A 17,889-nucleotide genomic window follows, 5' to 3' on the forward strand; every position below is an offset into this window, starting at 1 on the left:
AGGCAAGGTCACAGTAGTCGATCACAGAAAATATTTACGTGCAGTGTGTCGTAGAATATCTCAGGTACATTAGATTATGTATTAGAGCACCCATTTGAATAAGACAAAATAAGCTATGTTACTATGACTGATTATGAGAGGTAAGTTAACCCTAAATTTAGCTCTCTAACAGTGTAATTATTTTTCTTTTTAATTATTAGAAACTTTAATCTTTCGAATTATATTATCTACGCAGGTTTACATATAATGAACATGTAAACAAACTACTAAGACTTTATTATTATTGCAACATCTAACTTAATGGCTTATTAAGAACATGTATGCATAAGAAATCTGACACTGCTCATATCACTTTACATGAGCAGGTAGTGGAAAAAAGCACAATAAGCCAGTCTTAATAGATGTGTTAAGAACCACTCTATAACTTATTGTATGTTGTCCCCCTAGTATAATGTACTTTACGACTGCATCCAAAATATTCCAATAGTACAGTACACATCGTGTCCATTTATTTATTTTCATTGTTTTGTTTACTCTTACCCAACAGTTCCATCCGTGTTCTTTTATCAAATGCGGATGTAATGGTGCTAGTATGAACACACAGTTGCTTAATAATGTGAAATATTATTTATGTGCTCAAGGGTTTTCTTACCTGGCTGAGAGGTTGGCTTCATGTCTTACATCCTCAAAAAGAGCCACAAACACTGGGAGACATGCTATCAGTAAGTAATATATGGATATTACTTTACAAATAGTCAAGAAGGATTCGGATAAAAGTTTAGGTACTTCTAATTTCTTTTTTGTTCTGCAGGACACCAAGTTTGGTCAGTCTCAAGGGCACCTCTACCAAGTCACCCTTCCTCATTCAGTATGGCTCCTATATAAGCAGCACTTTTTAAAATTAGAATTAAAACACTTAAGATAAATTCATATTTCCAATATTTTTCATATACTGACAGCAATGATGAATTGCCTGTAAACTCTTTGAAGGGGAGGGGCATTTCTGATAACCTGTTCAGTAAATAAAGCATAATAATAAAAAAAGATGTTTACTTCTTGCTTTATTCGTATCTTTTTAGTTATAAACATTTAGAAGATGCACTACATGAAACAATGTAAAACTTAAAGTGGAAATGCCAACAGGACTTCATATGTTAATGTGATTATTTGTACACTGATTTGAAAACTAAACAGCTGTAATTACAAACCTGAGGTCTATTTCCAGTGTTATAGAAGCACATTAAAATGACAACAAATCCGTGATGTAATCAAACACATTTAGGAAATAAATGACCGATTTAACATCTGTACACTACAAAAAAGACTAAAAAAATCTTGCCAAAATTAGAGAAAAGTATAAAAACCAAAGCTGATTGAATGTGTTTATAACTAGATACATAAATCAAATAAAAAAAATTGGAAAAAGTTGTTGATTTGTGTAGTAATAGTTGCTTTCAATGTAGATTTGGTATTATCCAAGTTCATTCATATAGCAGAACCAACATATTACTCTGTTAACCATGTGAGTAATTGTGGAGTGTAGTAGGTGATAATGATGTCAGCTCCTGAAAGAAAGAAAATAGTGTGAAAATACTTAAAGAGTATTTAGTATTACCTGTAAACCATCCATTTTTGAGGCATTAAAAAACATTAAAAAGTAAAAGACACCAAGGTCCTGCCCAAAAGCACTGCAATTGTTATATTCATGCATTTTATGAGAACCTGGCCTCAACAGATTCAAACAATTTACTTTATCCCTGACCCCCTTCTCACCTGCTCGACGGAAGGCAGTCATAGCCTCCATAACTGCAGTGCGCAGGTCAAAAGCTCCAGCTTCAGCTCCATGCCACAACATGGCAAACTCGCCTGATACATTATACACTGCCAGCGGATGAGTAGGGTGCTGATGGGAGATAGAGAACTCAAAAGTATTAAGACTAGCAAAAAACATTAGGCAAATAAATGACATTGTTTAGTTTTTGCGGCAAACTGTTTGGAGTGCTTTGAGGCACTTTGCTGTTAGAGGGCCACTGTCCAGATGAGCTCAGTTTCAACACAACTTCCTGTTAAAGTAAACTTAAAAAAACAGTGCATCCAAAAATGCTGGAAATTTACTCCCCTCAGGCCATTAAAGATTTAGATAAGTTTGTTTCTTCATCAGAAATGAGAATCCAAATAGATGATAAAAACATCACAATACTTTGTCGCGACTCCAGTCCATCAATTAATGTCTTGTAAAGTGAAAAGCTGCATGTTTGTGACAAACAAATGAACCATTAACTTCTGGCCAAAATGCAAGACCATAATCCGTAATAACACTTCCTCAAGTGAAAACAGCATCCCCTTTTTGCATTTTACATCAAAATTCACATATTTGTTTAGAACGTTTTTTGCTTATAAAGTGTGCTCGATTTGTGCATATTTCTATCCTGATTCAGATGAGATGACTTGCAGATAGCAATATTATGAATAATATCAGCTGTTTGGACTGTGTGTGTCATTTTGACGACACCCATTCACAGTAGAGGATCCTATGAAAATCTGTTCCGATTAAGAAACAAACTCATTTACATATTGGATGGCCTGAGGGTGAGTAAATTTCCTGCAAATATTCATTTTTGAGTAGGGATGCAACGATACCATTTTTTCAGAACCGATCCGATCCCGAAAATTCTGAGTATCTGCCGATACCGATCCAATCCGATACCAGCGTGTTTTTTTTTTTTTTTTAAATCGATGTACAATTTCTATACTTCTCTGTGTTGACCTGATCGTCACTCTTTTGTGTGTTAAACACAATTTACTAGATATAGATAACTTCATTTTAATGAAAAATAACAAATGAAAAAATTATAATCTATGACAAAAATACTATTATAAACTAGGTTAGTGGATAATTCAGCAGCAAAAGATACTCTAGAAAAATCACGGGCGCACAATAATTTGATAAAACCTAGTGAACCAAGTGAATAATTGTAGGACTAAATCTGATAAAATGGTACACATTGCTCTTTGTATTGTTGTAAAATACATACATGAAAAAACAAGCAAATAAAATTAAATTAAAAGACATTTCTTTTAAATCTATAGAGGTGGTTTCAATCCTGGTCCTCGGGACCCACTGCTCTGCACATTTTGTATGTCTCCCTAATTTAACACACCTGATTCAGATCATCAGCTCGTTAGGAGAGAGATCCATGAATTGACTTTGAGTGTGTCAGATAAGGGAGACATAAAATGTGCAGAGCAGTGGGTCCCCAGGACCAGGATTGAAAACCATTGATCTATAGCACAGTAATGAAGGCAGCAACATATGATAGACAGGACAGAACAAGAAAGACTTTTAATAATCGTTCATTGCGCAAAAGTATTATAAATAGTGCTGTCAACCGATTAATCGCATCCAAAATAAACGTTTTTGTTTACATAATATATGTGTGTGTACTGTGTATTTATTTTATATATATATATATATATATATATATATATATATGTATAAAAATACACACACATGCATGTATCTATTTAAGAAAAATATGTTACGTTTATATATTTATATATGATATAATGTATATGAATATAAATATATACATGCAAATACATGTAAATATATGCTGTATGTGTGTGTCTTTATATATCCTCCTGAGACCCAGCTATGGAGTTTTTGCCTCTGTAGTGGACATTCTATTTCAGTGAATTTCTCTGAGACCTCACATGTCACAGTTGTAAGTCTGGATGTCCTGTACAGAGCACATTCAGGGCTTTACAGAGATACTAAATGATTGGAAGTTTCACCATGACCACTCCCTCTCCTCGGTCTTTAAAGACGGCTAAATTTCATTTAGTGAAACATTTTACATCCTTACGGAAATATGATTATATTTTGTAAATGTCATTTAAATCTGAATAATTTTCTAATTGTTTGTCATAAAGCAACATCTCAGGAAAATGTTATGGGTTTTCAAATTCAAATATGACTTCCTGTTATGAAACAGGACATCATTTCATACATGTCCACTGTAGAGGACACCGGGACTAAAATTATGTTTATTATGCATTTTGGGAGACATTACAATTGAATAGGAAAATAAATTATATATCTATTTTGTTATTAAATATTAGATATTATTATGAAAATCTGGCCAATTATTACTCCCATTATGACAATTCTTTTTTCAACATCCTGTCCCAACAGCAACCCATTAATATGCAAATTAGATACAGTATAGATACACTGTGTTTAATGGGAAAACCAGTTTATGGAAATTTGTACAGACATATTGCATAAAACAAAATGGTATATCAAATCATTCTGTCATATATTTTATAACATAGTTGAGAATCATCCTTAAACAAAGTTTATAAGAAAAAAATCCTGAAACCTAAAAATGTATTGGTGATTTAAAACAAAATCCCATTGTTTTAGCCTTTTTGATGTCTATTCATGACATTTTATTTTTAGAAAAACTTAGTCCTAGTGTCCTCTACAGAGGACATAGAAAAAAATATTAATAAAATATAATTTTTCAAAAATGTTAATTTTAATTTTGTTTCTAATGCTCTAAACAATGTAATGACATGAAAAAATACTAAATTCACAAAGCTTTTTTGGGGGGGGGGGGGTCCCATATACATAATAAATATGCACAGTACACACACATATTATGTAAACAAAAACTTTTATTTTGGATGCGATTAATCGCGATTAATCATTTAACAGCACTAATTATAAAACGAAAGGCTCCAATACAGAGTGGCGCAAAGCACCGTGCGCGGAATGATGCACTTGAAACAACACGGAGTCACAGCGCGCAGGCTGTGCAGCCCTCCGAGTCCACACAGAAAAGTTCAAAATACAAAGGGAAAAGATATTGATGCGTAGTGTATTAAATCTGTGCGTTAGTTTATTAAGACTTTTCTTTTAGCAGTTTTAAACCTCAGTTACGGTGCGCTCTTGAAGAGAGTTTGACTGTAGTAACCGAACGCAACACGCAGTTTGAATGCTGAATGGAGGATGATGACAGACAGCCGCAGCAGAGAATAAATTCAAGTTAAATTCAAGTTTACCTGAACTTGAATTTAACGATTTAAATATTCATTTGTACCTCAGATTAAACTATGGAGCAGCTTCAGAACACTTGAAATATAGTGCACAAAAACTTTATGGTGCTTTATAATGTTTTTGTGCCTTTCGTGGGGCTCAACAATAACACTGAATAGTATACGCACAATATCGGATTTGGATCGGTCTCGTCTGATCGATACCGATCCGCAGAAAATGACCATATCGGAGCCAATACCGATCCTGAGTATCGGATTGATGCATCCCTATTTTTGAGTAAACTACTCCTTTAAAGATCTTGCTGAGCTGGTTCATGCGAGTTTCATCTGAAGCTGAACCTGCAGGAAAGTGGCCCTCCAAGAGCAAGAGTCTCCAAGAGTTTGCCATCCCTGTAGGCCTGCTAAGTTTACAAATACTTTTTGCATTCAGAAAGTTTTGTGCTATATTTTGTTAAACATAGGTTTGATATTTCATTATAAATTGCAAAGACACTCATGCATTTTTAAGGATGCATTAAAGGGATACTCCACCCAAAAATGAAAATCAGTATACAGGACCTCCAAAGTTGATGCTTCAAAAACCACACAAAATGAACATGACAGTAATCCATGTGACTCACTGTCTTGAGAAGCAAAACAATAGGTGTTTGTGAGAAAATACTAATATTTTTAACTATAAAGCACTGCTTCAGGCCAATGGTCATACTCAAGTTCATGAGTTCATGCTTGATGTAAACATCAGCACATTGTGAAGCGTGACGCAAGTATATTCTGAAGCTTGTATGAGATGAGTAATATGGAAGTTTCGTTTGCCTTGTGTGGTTTTTGAAAAATCTTCGTGTTCAACTAAAGAAAAAAGTCATACATTATGTCATGATGGTGAGTAAATGATGAGAGTATTTTCATTTTTTGGTGGAGTATCCAAAGTGTCCAAATACTTTTTGGCACTGTACAATGTAAAATAAGATTTTCTGAGCATGAAGAAAATGTTCTCAGAATATAACATGAAGCAAAAACGTTATTACCTTATTCTTAACCTCTCTCACAATATCAAGATATGGTAATCCAGGTTTCACCATCAGCATGTCAGCACCTTCTTTCACATCCCGGTCCTACCAGCAAAGAAGGAAAACCATGCTAATACTTCAATTGGAGCATTCCATACAATAAAAAAAAACACGGGTCTAGTCAAAGTGCCCATTTCTGAATTTAGATCATGTTTTAAAAGGAAATGTGTGAACACTGGGAAAAAAAAAGTTATTTAATTTGAATGATTTTCTCTTACACAGGCCCGCAGTGCTAGGCCTCTGGCACCAGGGGGCAGCTGATAACATCGTCTGTCTCCAAATGCAGGTTTAGATTGTGCAGCATCTCTTCAAATGTAAAGAAAAAAAAAGAGACATTTTTAAAATTGGTTTACGAAAATCCTATTGTTTTCAATCATCTATAAATTTATAAAAACTAAGAAGGTGGTCCACTATTACATTCTAAAGGGAATCATTAGAAGTACACTACCTGAATGGTCCATAGTAGCATGAGGCAAATTTAGCACTGTAGCTCAGCACTGACACCTAAGAAAGGACAAAGAGATTGAGTCAGTATCTGCTGTTTTCAATTTAACACTTTTGTTTGCACCCAGAAGTGAGATTTCTCTCAACCTTGTTGCCAAGATCATTGGCAATTAGAGCTTGCTTAATGGCTGCAATCCGTCCATCCATCATATCTGAAGGGGCGATGATATGGCATCCTAGGGGAAGAAAAAAGCATTGACAGAATGTGATGAAGATGACTTCTTTAAACCTATTACTCAAAAATGCACATATTATGTGTAATTGGCTACAGATGAATAGAATTTAGAACTAACCTGCTCGAGCATAAGCCAGAGCTACTTCAGCTAACCTCAGACAGCTGGCAGCATTATCCAAGCTGCCATCTTCACGCAGGATTCCTTAAAGGTGCCATAGAGAAAGTCACAATTCATAGACTATGGTAGTATCACCGTAAAGAGTTTATTTAAAAATACCAGGCAATTAATTATTTATGTTTAAAGGTGCAATTTGTTGTTTCACTGGCAGTTACAACAGTGCTCTTGGGCTCTATACATGGATGCTGCATCATGCTTAAGTAATGCTTTTGGTTAAAAATACGAATAGAATGAAAAATAAGACATTATAAGCCAGTAGTGCTCAGATGGTCATGTGATCTCAACATGGCAGCCACCATTATAGGGAGTCTTCATCTTATGTGAAAAAAAAAAATGTTAAAGAAGTACTAGTTGCTTTAAAAAAAAAAAAAAAAACTGGAATGCACAATATTGATTATTGGTAGCCTATTAGTTATCAGCCAATATTAAAGATTTATTTCCTTATTGATTGTTTATTAATGTTAATTTCCCCTATTTTTACAATTTGATTGCCTTTGCCATAATCAAACACTTCTTTAAGTAAGTTTTTTAAAAACAATTATAATTTAACAGCACTTTTAAATGTATGTTTAGAATCTTAATGTTTCTTTAGAATTTTAAAATGAACATTTTTATTTTTTTAATACTGTGCATTATGATGCCTAAATTCACCTGATGTATTTTAGCTTTTAGTGTTTTATTTTTAATTTATTAAGACAAAGTAGAATAGAAATTGTATTATACATTTTTGGTTGTAATCCATAACATGAAATAATTACTGTCTTACAATATTGGCCATTTCAATTGAGAAAAAAAAACGGTAAACAGATCCAGTACTGAAACTAACCACAGTGGCCATGAGAGGTGTAGGGGCAAAGGCACACATCACAGGCCAACACAAGATCAGGGAATGTGCTCCTCAGTTTCTTCACAGCCAGCACTGCAGGAGTGTCATCTGTGTCCGCCCCAGAGCCCCTCTCATCCTAGGAAAACAAACAAGACGACAAAATCTAGGGCTATCGATTCAGTGTTAATTTAATTAGTTCATTTAATCAATTAGTTATGGAAAAAATATCACATTGAAATTATTAAAGGACATGAAACCCCCTGTTTCAGAACCGGTTAGTTCCCATTACATTATTGAAAAATGCTACAAAAGAGAGTGCGGTGTGCTGTAGAGTGGAGGAGAGAAGAAGAGACAGACAACACAACAGCATCTTCGGATTCAGAGATTTATTTCACTCTCATTGAGTTAAAAGCATAAAGGCATGCTGTGATTCACTATTACACTGAACAAAATGAACATATATTTTAAACAAATACACACATATATCTAATTTAATGCACAAATAAATGCATAGGCAAAAAATTTCACCCTGCATGGAAAATATAGAATGCTGCACCCGCCACCAGTGATTTGGACGAATCGGGTAAACCAATAGGCTTGTTCAAAATCTGCACAGAACCAGTAATCACCACAAAATGCCAGTTAGAATTGTGAAGATATTTTGAAGAATATTGTTAACCACATTTTTTTGCTTACCATTGACATTCATTGTACGAACAAAAAAAATAATATTTTATGTTCCATAAAAGAAAGTCATACTGGTTTGAAACAACAAAATAAATGACGACAGAATTTTCATTTTTGAATGAGCTCTTTTGAATGAGCTACTCATTTAAAATCCATTAATCTCATGGAATTATTTATGCAATTGTAACAGCAGTATGCACCTATGCTGCAATAAATATCTTATTTAGATGCAGTTTCTGAAAAAAAAAAAAAAATAAATCATGGGCATTGTAGCCTAAAACTTTATGCGTAATAAATTCTATGTTGAATCTAATAAAATCTTTCTTTCTAAAGCTACTTTTTGTAATGTCTATTTGATGCCTCTCTCATTTAACACAATAATGACATTACATTTTCTTTTGGGGGTAAAGTGTTAGTCAAATTTGATGTGCAATTAATTAAATTAATCACCACATTGTGTAATTAATTTGATTAAAAATAGCTTTTAATAGCTTTACACCCCTAATATAAATGAAATTATAACAAACTTCTCACCGACCTTCACAACTTTTGCTGGAACTCCAAAAATCAGCACACACTTCAGGCCTTTATCCACAAGGGGACGAAGTAAACCCACTATCGTATTTACACCATATCTGAAAAATACACAAAAACATCATGTGTCATAACTTGACTAAGATGTCTTAACAATACTATGGTATGAGTTTTTTTCTATATATATATATATATATATATATATATATATATATATATATATATATATTAGGGCTGCACGGTTATGACAAAAATCATAATTGTCGATTATTCCCTTGAGATTGCGATTATTAATAACGATTATTTTTTAACAGATTTATGCCATTGTTTGAAGCTGCATGCCATATTTTTATATAATATATATACACATATATATATATATATAAAAGAAGGCTGAAAACACTCTTCCTGAACTTTTCTATAGCATTGAGCCTCAAATGTCAACTATACATTGGTTTGGTTTCTTCTTTAAACAACAACAAAAAAAAGATAAAATTATGCATGGTATAATAATGTTATACTAAAACTAAAAGAAAAAGAAAAAATGGTTTACTAAAGCTATACATTTAATTTACAATTAAACAGACAAATGAAACAAATTTCAAATTACAGTAACATTTTACAGTACAATTGGTATTATCAGGGCTCCAGACTAAAAAACATTGGAGAGCGGTGGCACCAGCACCTGATTTGGTAGCACTGAACATGTAAGATTACAAGTTTTGTCTCTTAGAAATGCACATTAGAACAGGATCTTGAGTTCAGAGTAGCAGGAGCTTGAGTTGGGATGCAGATGTACATTTGACAGTACCATTGTGAAAACTGTAACAGCCTCATCTTTTATACATAACCAAAAGTACAGCACCTCATTACCATGGTAAAAAAGTAGCCTAACTATATGGCTTCTATGATGTTTGCATTGATAAACAGTAGCCTAAAGACATTCAGTCAATTACAAATCCACATCAACTGATAGAATAATTAACACAATAATGTAATTATATTCCATTACTCCTTTAATATATTTAGTATATTAATAATAATCAATATGAATATCCTACTTTTCTGCCACAGTACCATTGTTACCGTTAGTGTTACTACAGTAAAACTATGGTAAATGTGGGTGATTTGTGGATCGTTGTTGCACTGTTTATGCATCAGTGTTGATGAGAATAACAGCTCGGATTTATTTGGCTTTAAACTAGTTTAAATTAAAGAGACGTGCTTTGCACTGGAGAACTCTGCGCTGAACTCGAGTGCTTCTTACTGGATTTCACAGCGTTGTTTAGCGCGTCATCGCGACTGGTCACATTCGCTCTAAGATCGCGCTGCTTTAGAGGCGAGCGGATATAAGTACCGCTATTTTGTTCCGCATATCTATCAAGCACAACAGAGTGACAACGACTATCAGTTAGACAAAATGTATTTTATCCAGTGTGTTTGAGTTTGTTAAACCCCGCGCTGCAAGCCCCAAGAATAATCCAAGTAGGCATCTTTAATTGTTTATTTATTTTTGTAATCGCGGCTTTGAACGATTATGTAAATTAATCGTGGCATCCATAATCGTAATCGCGATTAGAAATACGATTAATTGTGCAGCCCTAATATATATATATATATATCAGTGGCGGCTGCTGGTCTTTCAAAGAGGGGAAGCTCATTTTCGGCCTACATCATAAAAATTGTCCATTTATCTATACGTAAATTCTGCCCTACGTGTGCAGTTTGCTAGCTGGCTAGTTCACCCCTATGACGCTAGCCTGGCCTACTGTATGAATGAATGAACAAACGATCGAAAAAAAGATATTAAACTCGACGGAGGAAATGTGGGAATTAAGTTAAACTGAAACAAGGAATTTGGTGTATAATTGTGTGAAATGTATAATGCAAATTGGCTAGCAATTTCGCCAAGCAAATACCAAGAAATAGGTTGCAGCAGTTTGTCTTTTGACTACACTTGCAAAGTCCACTATGGGACTGAGCTGGAATAGCTTCAGCATCAGCGACTTCTTATAGTACAAAATCGCTGTCAATCAAAAGGAGATGCAGTCTTTCGACAAACCCTCCAATCATCACGCAGAAGCCCGGAGTCCAGCCCCGCCCACTCCTCCATTCACCCCCAGAGACGCTGAGCGTCCGGGGGCGGGACATAATCGCAGCATTTATCCAATGACCGTCTAGTTTCGAAGCACTGAAAAAAACTGTTCAAAGCAGCCCCATTGAAGTCAATGGACGCTAGGCTTCAACAGGGAAATACACTGAGACGCTACGGGAATATATGAGCTGATTCTGAACGAACTCGTCTTCGAGATGAACGTGTTCTAACGCATTTTTAATCAATAAAATGTTAACACAATAGTACATATTTGACCATACATTTTTGACATTATAGGGGAAGCCGAGCTTCCCTTGCAGTCTTAAAGAAATCCCCACTGATATATTATATATATATATATATGATACACTAGAGTTATGTGCCGTTCTAAGCACAAGTTTTAGGATATTACCCATTTTCTTCTAAAAGCAGCTGTAATGACATGATGACTTTTACAATTGCCAGCTGGCTCTTTTATTTCGAAGATTTACTAGAGCTGCCATATAGGGCATTGCATTCATAGTAATATGGATGAACCTCTTAGTATGGCATGGTCTTTGATGTTGAATTCAAAATGCTGTGGTTTACTAAATGTTAATTGCTGCATAATATGCATCGTTTCACATAGCAGTTAGTTTCAAAAAGTATGCAGTAACCAGAATAACAGCATCCCATTCTGAACACAATCTATATTACATGACCAAACACCCAGACCTCCTGACACTCACTACTTGTGCAATGCAAAGGGACTTAACCACCCAGAATAAACGGATCCTTGGTTTATCTTTGTGCTTTGTTGGCTACCTCCAGCTCCACCCTGCCTGAAGCTTATCTCAGAACACCAGCCCAACTTTACATGCATACATCTTTGTTATATCAACCATACACATCTTGTACATTTAAAAATGTTTACTTATAACCTTCCTTAGAGTCTATTATGAAAACTGCATTCAAAACATCAAAATTAAGATAACTGAAAGAAATATGATTAAACTAATATACATTATGAATTAATTAATTGCATAATCATAATTCATAGCTATTAAACTTGCTACCCCCTATCAAGTGATAACCTAATTTAGGTAAACTCTGTAAAAGTTAAAGTCCTCTTGATACTTTAAGAAAAAACTCTATTAATAATCCATTAAATTTCTTTAATCCAATAGCAAATTCAATGATACTTGTTACTACGTTAACAGATTACAGAAGTAGTAGTAGTTCAGTAGACTAACTGACACGAAACAGGAAGTAACACAAATCACATCTCTAAAATGTCAATGAGAAAATGTGTTTGCTAGCAGTGAAGAATGATACCTCGCTTGACCAGGTAGACTTGCAATTGGTTCCACTGCATCAGGACTGTCACTGTTAAAGTCATTCAGAGAGAGACATAATAACTATTTCTATTCATTCAAACGAACTAAAAATAACAAAAACATAACTCCTGAACCTATATACCATCATCAAATAAATATATAGAGAGAAGTCATTACGTGATGAAGATAGGATATATGAGGTTATCTGGTCTGAGGTCTGAAGCACAGGTCTGCCAGTATCGGAGAGTGGGGTGAAAGTAACCGCTGTGTAGAATTGAGTCTGCCGGCTGTGACATTGTCCTGTAGATTCAAACAGAAGACAAACAATTACTGACACAATCTACATAACTGCAGAATTATGAATCATAGCTACATATGTAACAGAAATAAACACTATTAATCATTTGCTTAATCATTTGCAAACAGCACCTACATCACTACATGTTGCTCGGGAGGGTTTCAAGAACAATTCTCCTAGCTCATCCAAAAACAAACTCCTGCATATTCAGTTATCAGACACGACTGAAACTTCAAATGGGACTGGCTTCTATGGTCAGATGAAACTAAAAAATGAGCTTTTTAGCAGCAAACACTCAAGATGGGTTTGGTGAACACAGGGATAAAAAGTACCCCATGTGTACAATGAAATATACTGTTGTATTTTTGATGTTGTGGGCCTATATTTCTGATGGAGGTCCTGGACATCTTGTTTAGACACATGGCATCGCTGATTCTATCAAATACCAACAGATAAAAAAATCAATAAGTGACTGACTCTGTTAGAAATCTTATAATGGGCCATATTTGGATCTTACAACTGTACAATAATCCAAACACAAACCTCAAAAACAACACAAAAATGGGCCTCTTCTATGGCCATTCCAGTCTTCTAATCTGAACCCTGTAGAAAATGAGTGGGCTGAACTGAAGAGAAGAAGCACCAACATGGAGCTGGGAATTTACAGGGTCTGGAGTGATTCTGGATGAAGGAATGGTCTCTGATCTCTTATCAGGTGTTCTCTAACCTCATCAGGCATTATAGGAGAAAACTTAGAGCTGCTAAACTGGCAAATGGAGCTTTCAAAAAGTATTGAATAAAAGGGTGCGGTTTATTGTGGCCAATGTGTATTAGAGAAAAACATTTATTTCATAATGATATTTCCCCCCCATTTTAAATTCTTATTCTCCAATGAAAGGTCAGATTTTTGTGAATTTTTTAAATGTTCAAAGCCTAAAATTATTAAATTATTCATTTTACTCAGACGTTTACATCATTAAGCATTAGAAATAGTGATAATGACAATGAAATATTGATTTGGGGAAAAAGAATCTATTAAAAAACTATATTCACATTCAGAGTGGTTGGGAGCAATTCAGTTTTTCTGTCCGATGTTTTTATAAATCTGAATGAATGAGCAAAGAGACTCTGACACGTTCTAGCCATACAATAGACGCAAGCATGCAGAAATGCTCTCTTTGCAGACAAGAACCATTCATTCACCCGCTTAAGAAAACATATTTAAAAGAAAGAACATCTCATTTTGCACATAAAAAATATTTATGGTCAATCAATTATCTACTCAAACAAACTTGAGATGTACATGGTATGTATAACTTACTTAAGTGTTTTGGAGTTTGGATGCAACCCACACCAATTTTTTTAATATATATATATATATATATATATATATATATATATATATATATATATATATATATATATATAGGTACACTAATAATAGATGTATGTAAATTAAAAAATGTATGCAATGGTTAAGCAGGAGATCTTAATAATGCAAGCATGCATATTGCATAAGTTGAACTCGTGACTAATTTTTCATAGCTAAATGTTGAAATGTCAATAATCGTGAAACGGTTAAACAATCGTCTTACACTCTCGGTCTAACATCTCTAAGTTCCACTTAGTTAATAGTGATCGTTCTCAACACTGCATATAAATACTGTATAATGTAAATGTTACAGATACACGAAGCTTGTAAAAGGCATAATAATTCAAGCATTTCTTAAAAGACGTAAAATTATACAACTGAGATTAACTTACTTTGTGTTTTGTCACCGCTAATGGATCTTGCTAACTAAAGTATTGCTCCTCGAACCTCAAACGCATGTGCATTTCATTCTGAGAGGAGAAGGTTGCATGCGGTCAACTGTTTCCTCTCAGAAGAAACTATTCCTCCAGGTGGCGCTTGATGGCTCAAAAAGGCAAATTCTTCATTTAGCTACAAATTTCAATACGTTTTTATACTATTTTTTAAATATATATCTTATAAATATTTAAATGCTATGCTCTTGTATCTGAGATATAAATACAAATATCCTCCCGCAAGCTTTATATAATGTTTAATCTTTATAATTAAATCACACGCCTGTAACTTAATTGATAGCGCGGCGAAAAATAACAGGTAACTTACCAGAGTGATAGCGCTGTATGCGTTTTATTTCAGCAGTGAACTTTAATGATGCATCATAGAAAAGAAAATACAGAGTTAAAATAGTAAACTAGCTGGGACAGATAAGCCCCGCCCGTTGTCTCATTCCTCAGTTTCATGCTAGTCATTCTGGCGCTTATCCCTTTTCTGGCATTTCAGTACTCTTTCTGCCTCCGTAGACAATACTCTTTCAAGGATCTCGCGATATTTCTCACGACTCGCATTGGAGATCTCGCGATATTTCCCCTTCCCTATTGGAAGGTAAATAGCTCATCTCAGCTAGCTTGTGTTCTTTACAGCTGCTTATCCACCGCTGTCAACCCACCCGTTCATGACCGAACCTTTGAAAATGTAGCTTGCGGTTATATATTTGTCTTTAACCATCACCGTGAACGATATCTGTGAGGTAAAAGGTTTTTTCAGTATATTATTAGCACATTTAATACTCGTCATCATATGCTAACTGACAGCTCGCTTGTTTATACTTAACGTTACACATTCAATTCAGCAAAATGATGGACGTTAATTGACTAATAAAGTGTTTATCTGCATAGTGTTAACCTGGATTATGATGTATATTAAAGATGCAATAGCTATGATGTTGAGGATAGTGACTGTATTGATTTAAATGTTAATCATAGTCACAGAAAACAGACAATGTGACTTAATCAAGTATACAATCGTATCAGTTGATTTACATACAATGATTTCCGAACTTGAATTGTAGTTGAATTGTTTTTGGTCTTGATAATGAACTCTTTTTCTTCCTTTTTTCAGGTTTTGACAGTCAAATGCATCAGAAGTCATAAGGTGGACCTAGTCCATCTTCAAAAGAGCATGATGCTGCCAAAATAGTGAAACACTCATAAGTGGAGGATTTTTCATAGACTTGAATGCCCCTTAAATGCTTCTCTTCCAGTTTCTTAGGCTAGTGTTTTGACCTTAGTCTCCTAGTAAACAACACTCCGTGGTGTCCCATTAATAATGCTGTTCTCTCTGCGAGAGCTGGTGCAATGGCTGGGCTTTGCCACATTCGAGCTGTTCCTCCATTTGGGTGCACTGCTGGTCTTCAGCGTGCTGGTGGCCCTACACATGGACGTGGACAAGCAGACTCTTGAGATGAGCTGGTGGCTTGTCTTCTCACCCTTGTTTGCAGCTGATGGCCTCAGCACTTACTTCACAGCCATTGTATCCATCCGCCTCTATCAAGAAGGAGAGAAGCGGCTGGCGGTCCTGCGCTTGCTGTGGGTGCTGACCGTGCTCAGCCTCAAGCTGGTGTGTGAGGTGCTGCTATGTCAGAAATTGGCCGAACAGAACCAAGCACAAAGTGATTTGTGGTTCGGTCTTATCGTTTCCCCACTTTTCATCCTTCTGCAGCTGCTCATGATTCGTGCTTGTCGTGTCAATTAAAGGACAAAACGTCTGCACACATGCCAGTGGACTTGTGTGACTCCTGCAGGTGTCATTCAAACCAGGAGGAGTGAATCGTTGTGAACTGCAAAATCATTGTGAACTTTTTTTTTTTCTTTTTTTTTTGTATTCAAATGGCATCATAAACAATGCTTAAAATAATGTGCAATTTTGATTATTATTATTGTCCTTAAGTGCTGTGAGAGATTTGGTCTGGATTTTTTCTGAATACTGTCAATGTTGCTTTATCTGTGTTAATACATTCTATTGTTTGTACAGTTATAAATAAACGATCAACATTCAACACTTTTGAACTTCCTTGGTTTGTTATGACCATGCCTTGGAGTGACCAAAATTGATTTGTTTATTTAGAAAAGTTAGTGGGTTGATTGAGGTTTTTGAGAGGAAAATTCTAAATAAGCCGATGTGTAAAAAATATATGTAAATCCTATATTAATCACTAGATGGCACTATAGACTTATTTAATCTTGCAATTTCTTATTTGTCTCATTATAGGAGCCCCACTCAGGACAAACCATGCAAGTATACATTTATAAAATGTTATGATGTTTGGGGTACATTTATATAATTAAAGAGCAGCTAGTTTCAAATTCATCACATACATATCCTTACGGATGTAGTGAAACATGTTTTCTAAAATATATAATTTCTCAAGAAAAATAGAAAATGATCTCTAATTAAAATTAAAAAAGCAATATTCTATCGTAAACTAAAGGGATAAATAACATCTAATGCAAACAACACTCCTGTTACAGTGTCTCAATATTAAACAAAAAGCATAAAGGACATCTGATGAACAACCTTCCTGTTACTTTATATAAAAATATCATATACTCAGAAAGCATTTATATTTATTACCTGTTAGCAAGGCTGTGTTGCTGTAAAATGTTATTTTTTGGTTTGTGATAGCGTAAAATAATTTCCTTGAACATATGTTTAGGCAGTTTTGAAATCATGAACTGGACATGCAGTAGGCCTACCTACTGCAACCCATTGTGGCTGTAAATGCCAACAGCTGTACTAAAGGTCGTACACCCTAATCTTAAATGAACAATTTTTCCTGCCGTCCCTTCCTGATTATGAGGTTATCTAAATTTACAGAATGCTCAGGTGCATAATAGGCTACAGCCTATGAATAACTTGACGCGCTGTACTTATGATGCCTTGCTATAATCTTTATTTCTGTGCCTTTTAATTAATCTGATTAAAACCGGATTATGAGAGTGACGAGGACATTAGTCGCACCACGTCATTATATGGCATATTCTACTTTTTAAAAAATCTGATTTCTTTGATCAAACAATCCGTTTTCATCCTGTCAGTCACCTTCGTATTAGTTGCATTCGAAAAACAGTAGGTCTACTGTAATCATGTATTTACACATATATTTATTTATTTTGTTATATTTATTTTCATTTTTTTCGGATTAAAACTAGATTATAACAGCGACAAATAGTTGCACCACCCCATGGTCAAGAGAACATTACAACTCTCCGTATTTGAAATGTAGATAATAATAATAATAATAATAATTGTTTAACATTTCTTACATTTTATTGCTTTGT

At 34.6% G+C, this 17,889-nt stretch overlaps 2 protein-coding genes and 1 long non-coding RNA gene across 5 annotated transcripts in view; 2 read left to right on the top strand and 1 right to left on the bottom strand.

The window, feature by feature from the left end:
* LOC306870331 lies at positions 1-1,107 on the top strand. Its single transcript, XR_013784250.1, has 3 exons — positions 1-140; positions 642-722; positions 812-1,107. It is a non-coding gene; the product is annotated as an uncharacterized lncRNA (long non-coding RNA).
* LOC306870330 (delta-aminolevulinic acid dehydratase-like) overlaps positions 1,036-17,889 on the bottom strand; it is a 21,224-nt gene continuing 4,370 nt past the window's right edge. Inside the window, exons 1-12 of one of the 3 annotated variants that reach the window (XM_079417540.1) lie at positions 14,876-15,085; positions 12,621-12,743; positions 12,442-12,492; positions 9,037-9,133; positions 7,812-7,947; positions 6,926-7,009; positions 6,720-6,808; positions 6,577-6,632; positions 6,347-6,434; positions 6,087-6,173; positions 1,774-1,903; positions 1,036-1,565 (exon numbers count right to left, since the gene is read on the bottom strand). In XM_079417540.1, coding sequence (XP_079273666.1) covers positions 1,507-1,565; positions 1,774-1,903; positions 6,087-6,173; positions 6,347-6,434; positions 6,577-6,632; positions 6,720-6,808; positions 6,926-7,009; positions 7,812-7,947; positions 9,037-9,133; positions 12,442-12,492; positions 12,621-12,739 — 996 coding nt within the window. In that variant the 5' untranslated portion in view covers positions 12,740-12,743; positions 14,876-15,085 and the 3' untranslated portion in view covers positions 1,036-1,506. Of the gene's footprint in view, positions 1,566-1,773; positions 1,904-6,086; positions 6,174-6,346; positions 6,435-6,576; positions 6,633-6,719; positions 6,809-6,925; positions 7,010-7,811; positions 7,948-9,036; positions 9,134-12,441; positions 12,493-12,620; positions 12,744-14,505; positions 14,642-14,875; positions 15,086-17,889 lie in introns of those variants that run through there. The other 2 variants (XM_079417539.1, XM_079417541.1) reach the window with 2 other exon arrangements.
* On the top strand, positions 15,737-16,437 carry LOC306869230 (transmembrane protein 203-like). Its single transcript, XM_079415904.1, has one exon. The coding sequence runs from the start codon at positions 15,878-15,880 to the stop codon at positions 16,301-16,303; it is 426 nt and encodes a 141-aa protein (XP_079272030.1). The 5' UTR covers positions 15,737-15,877; the 3' UTR covers positions 16,304-16,437.

This window comes from Barbus barbus, assembly GCF_936440315.1.
Source record: "Barbus barbus genome assembly, chromosome: 5".
Taxonomy (NCBI): domain Eukaryota; kingdom Metazoa; phylum Chordata; class Actinopteri; order Cypriniformes; family Cyprinidae; genus Barbus; species Barbus barbus.

What these genes read in the sequence shown, in the direction of transcription:
- LOC306869230 (XM_079415904.1), top strand. Translation starts at nt 15,878, where the DNA reads ATGCTGTTCTCTCTGCGAGAGCTGGTGCAATGGCTGGGCTTTGCCACA.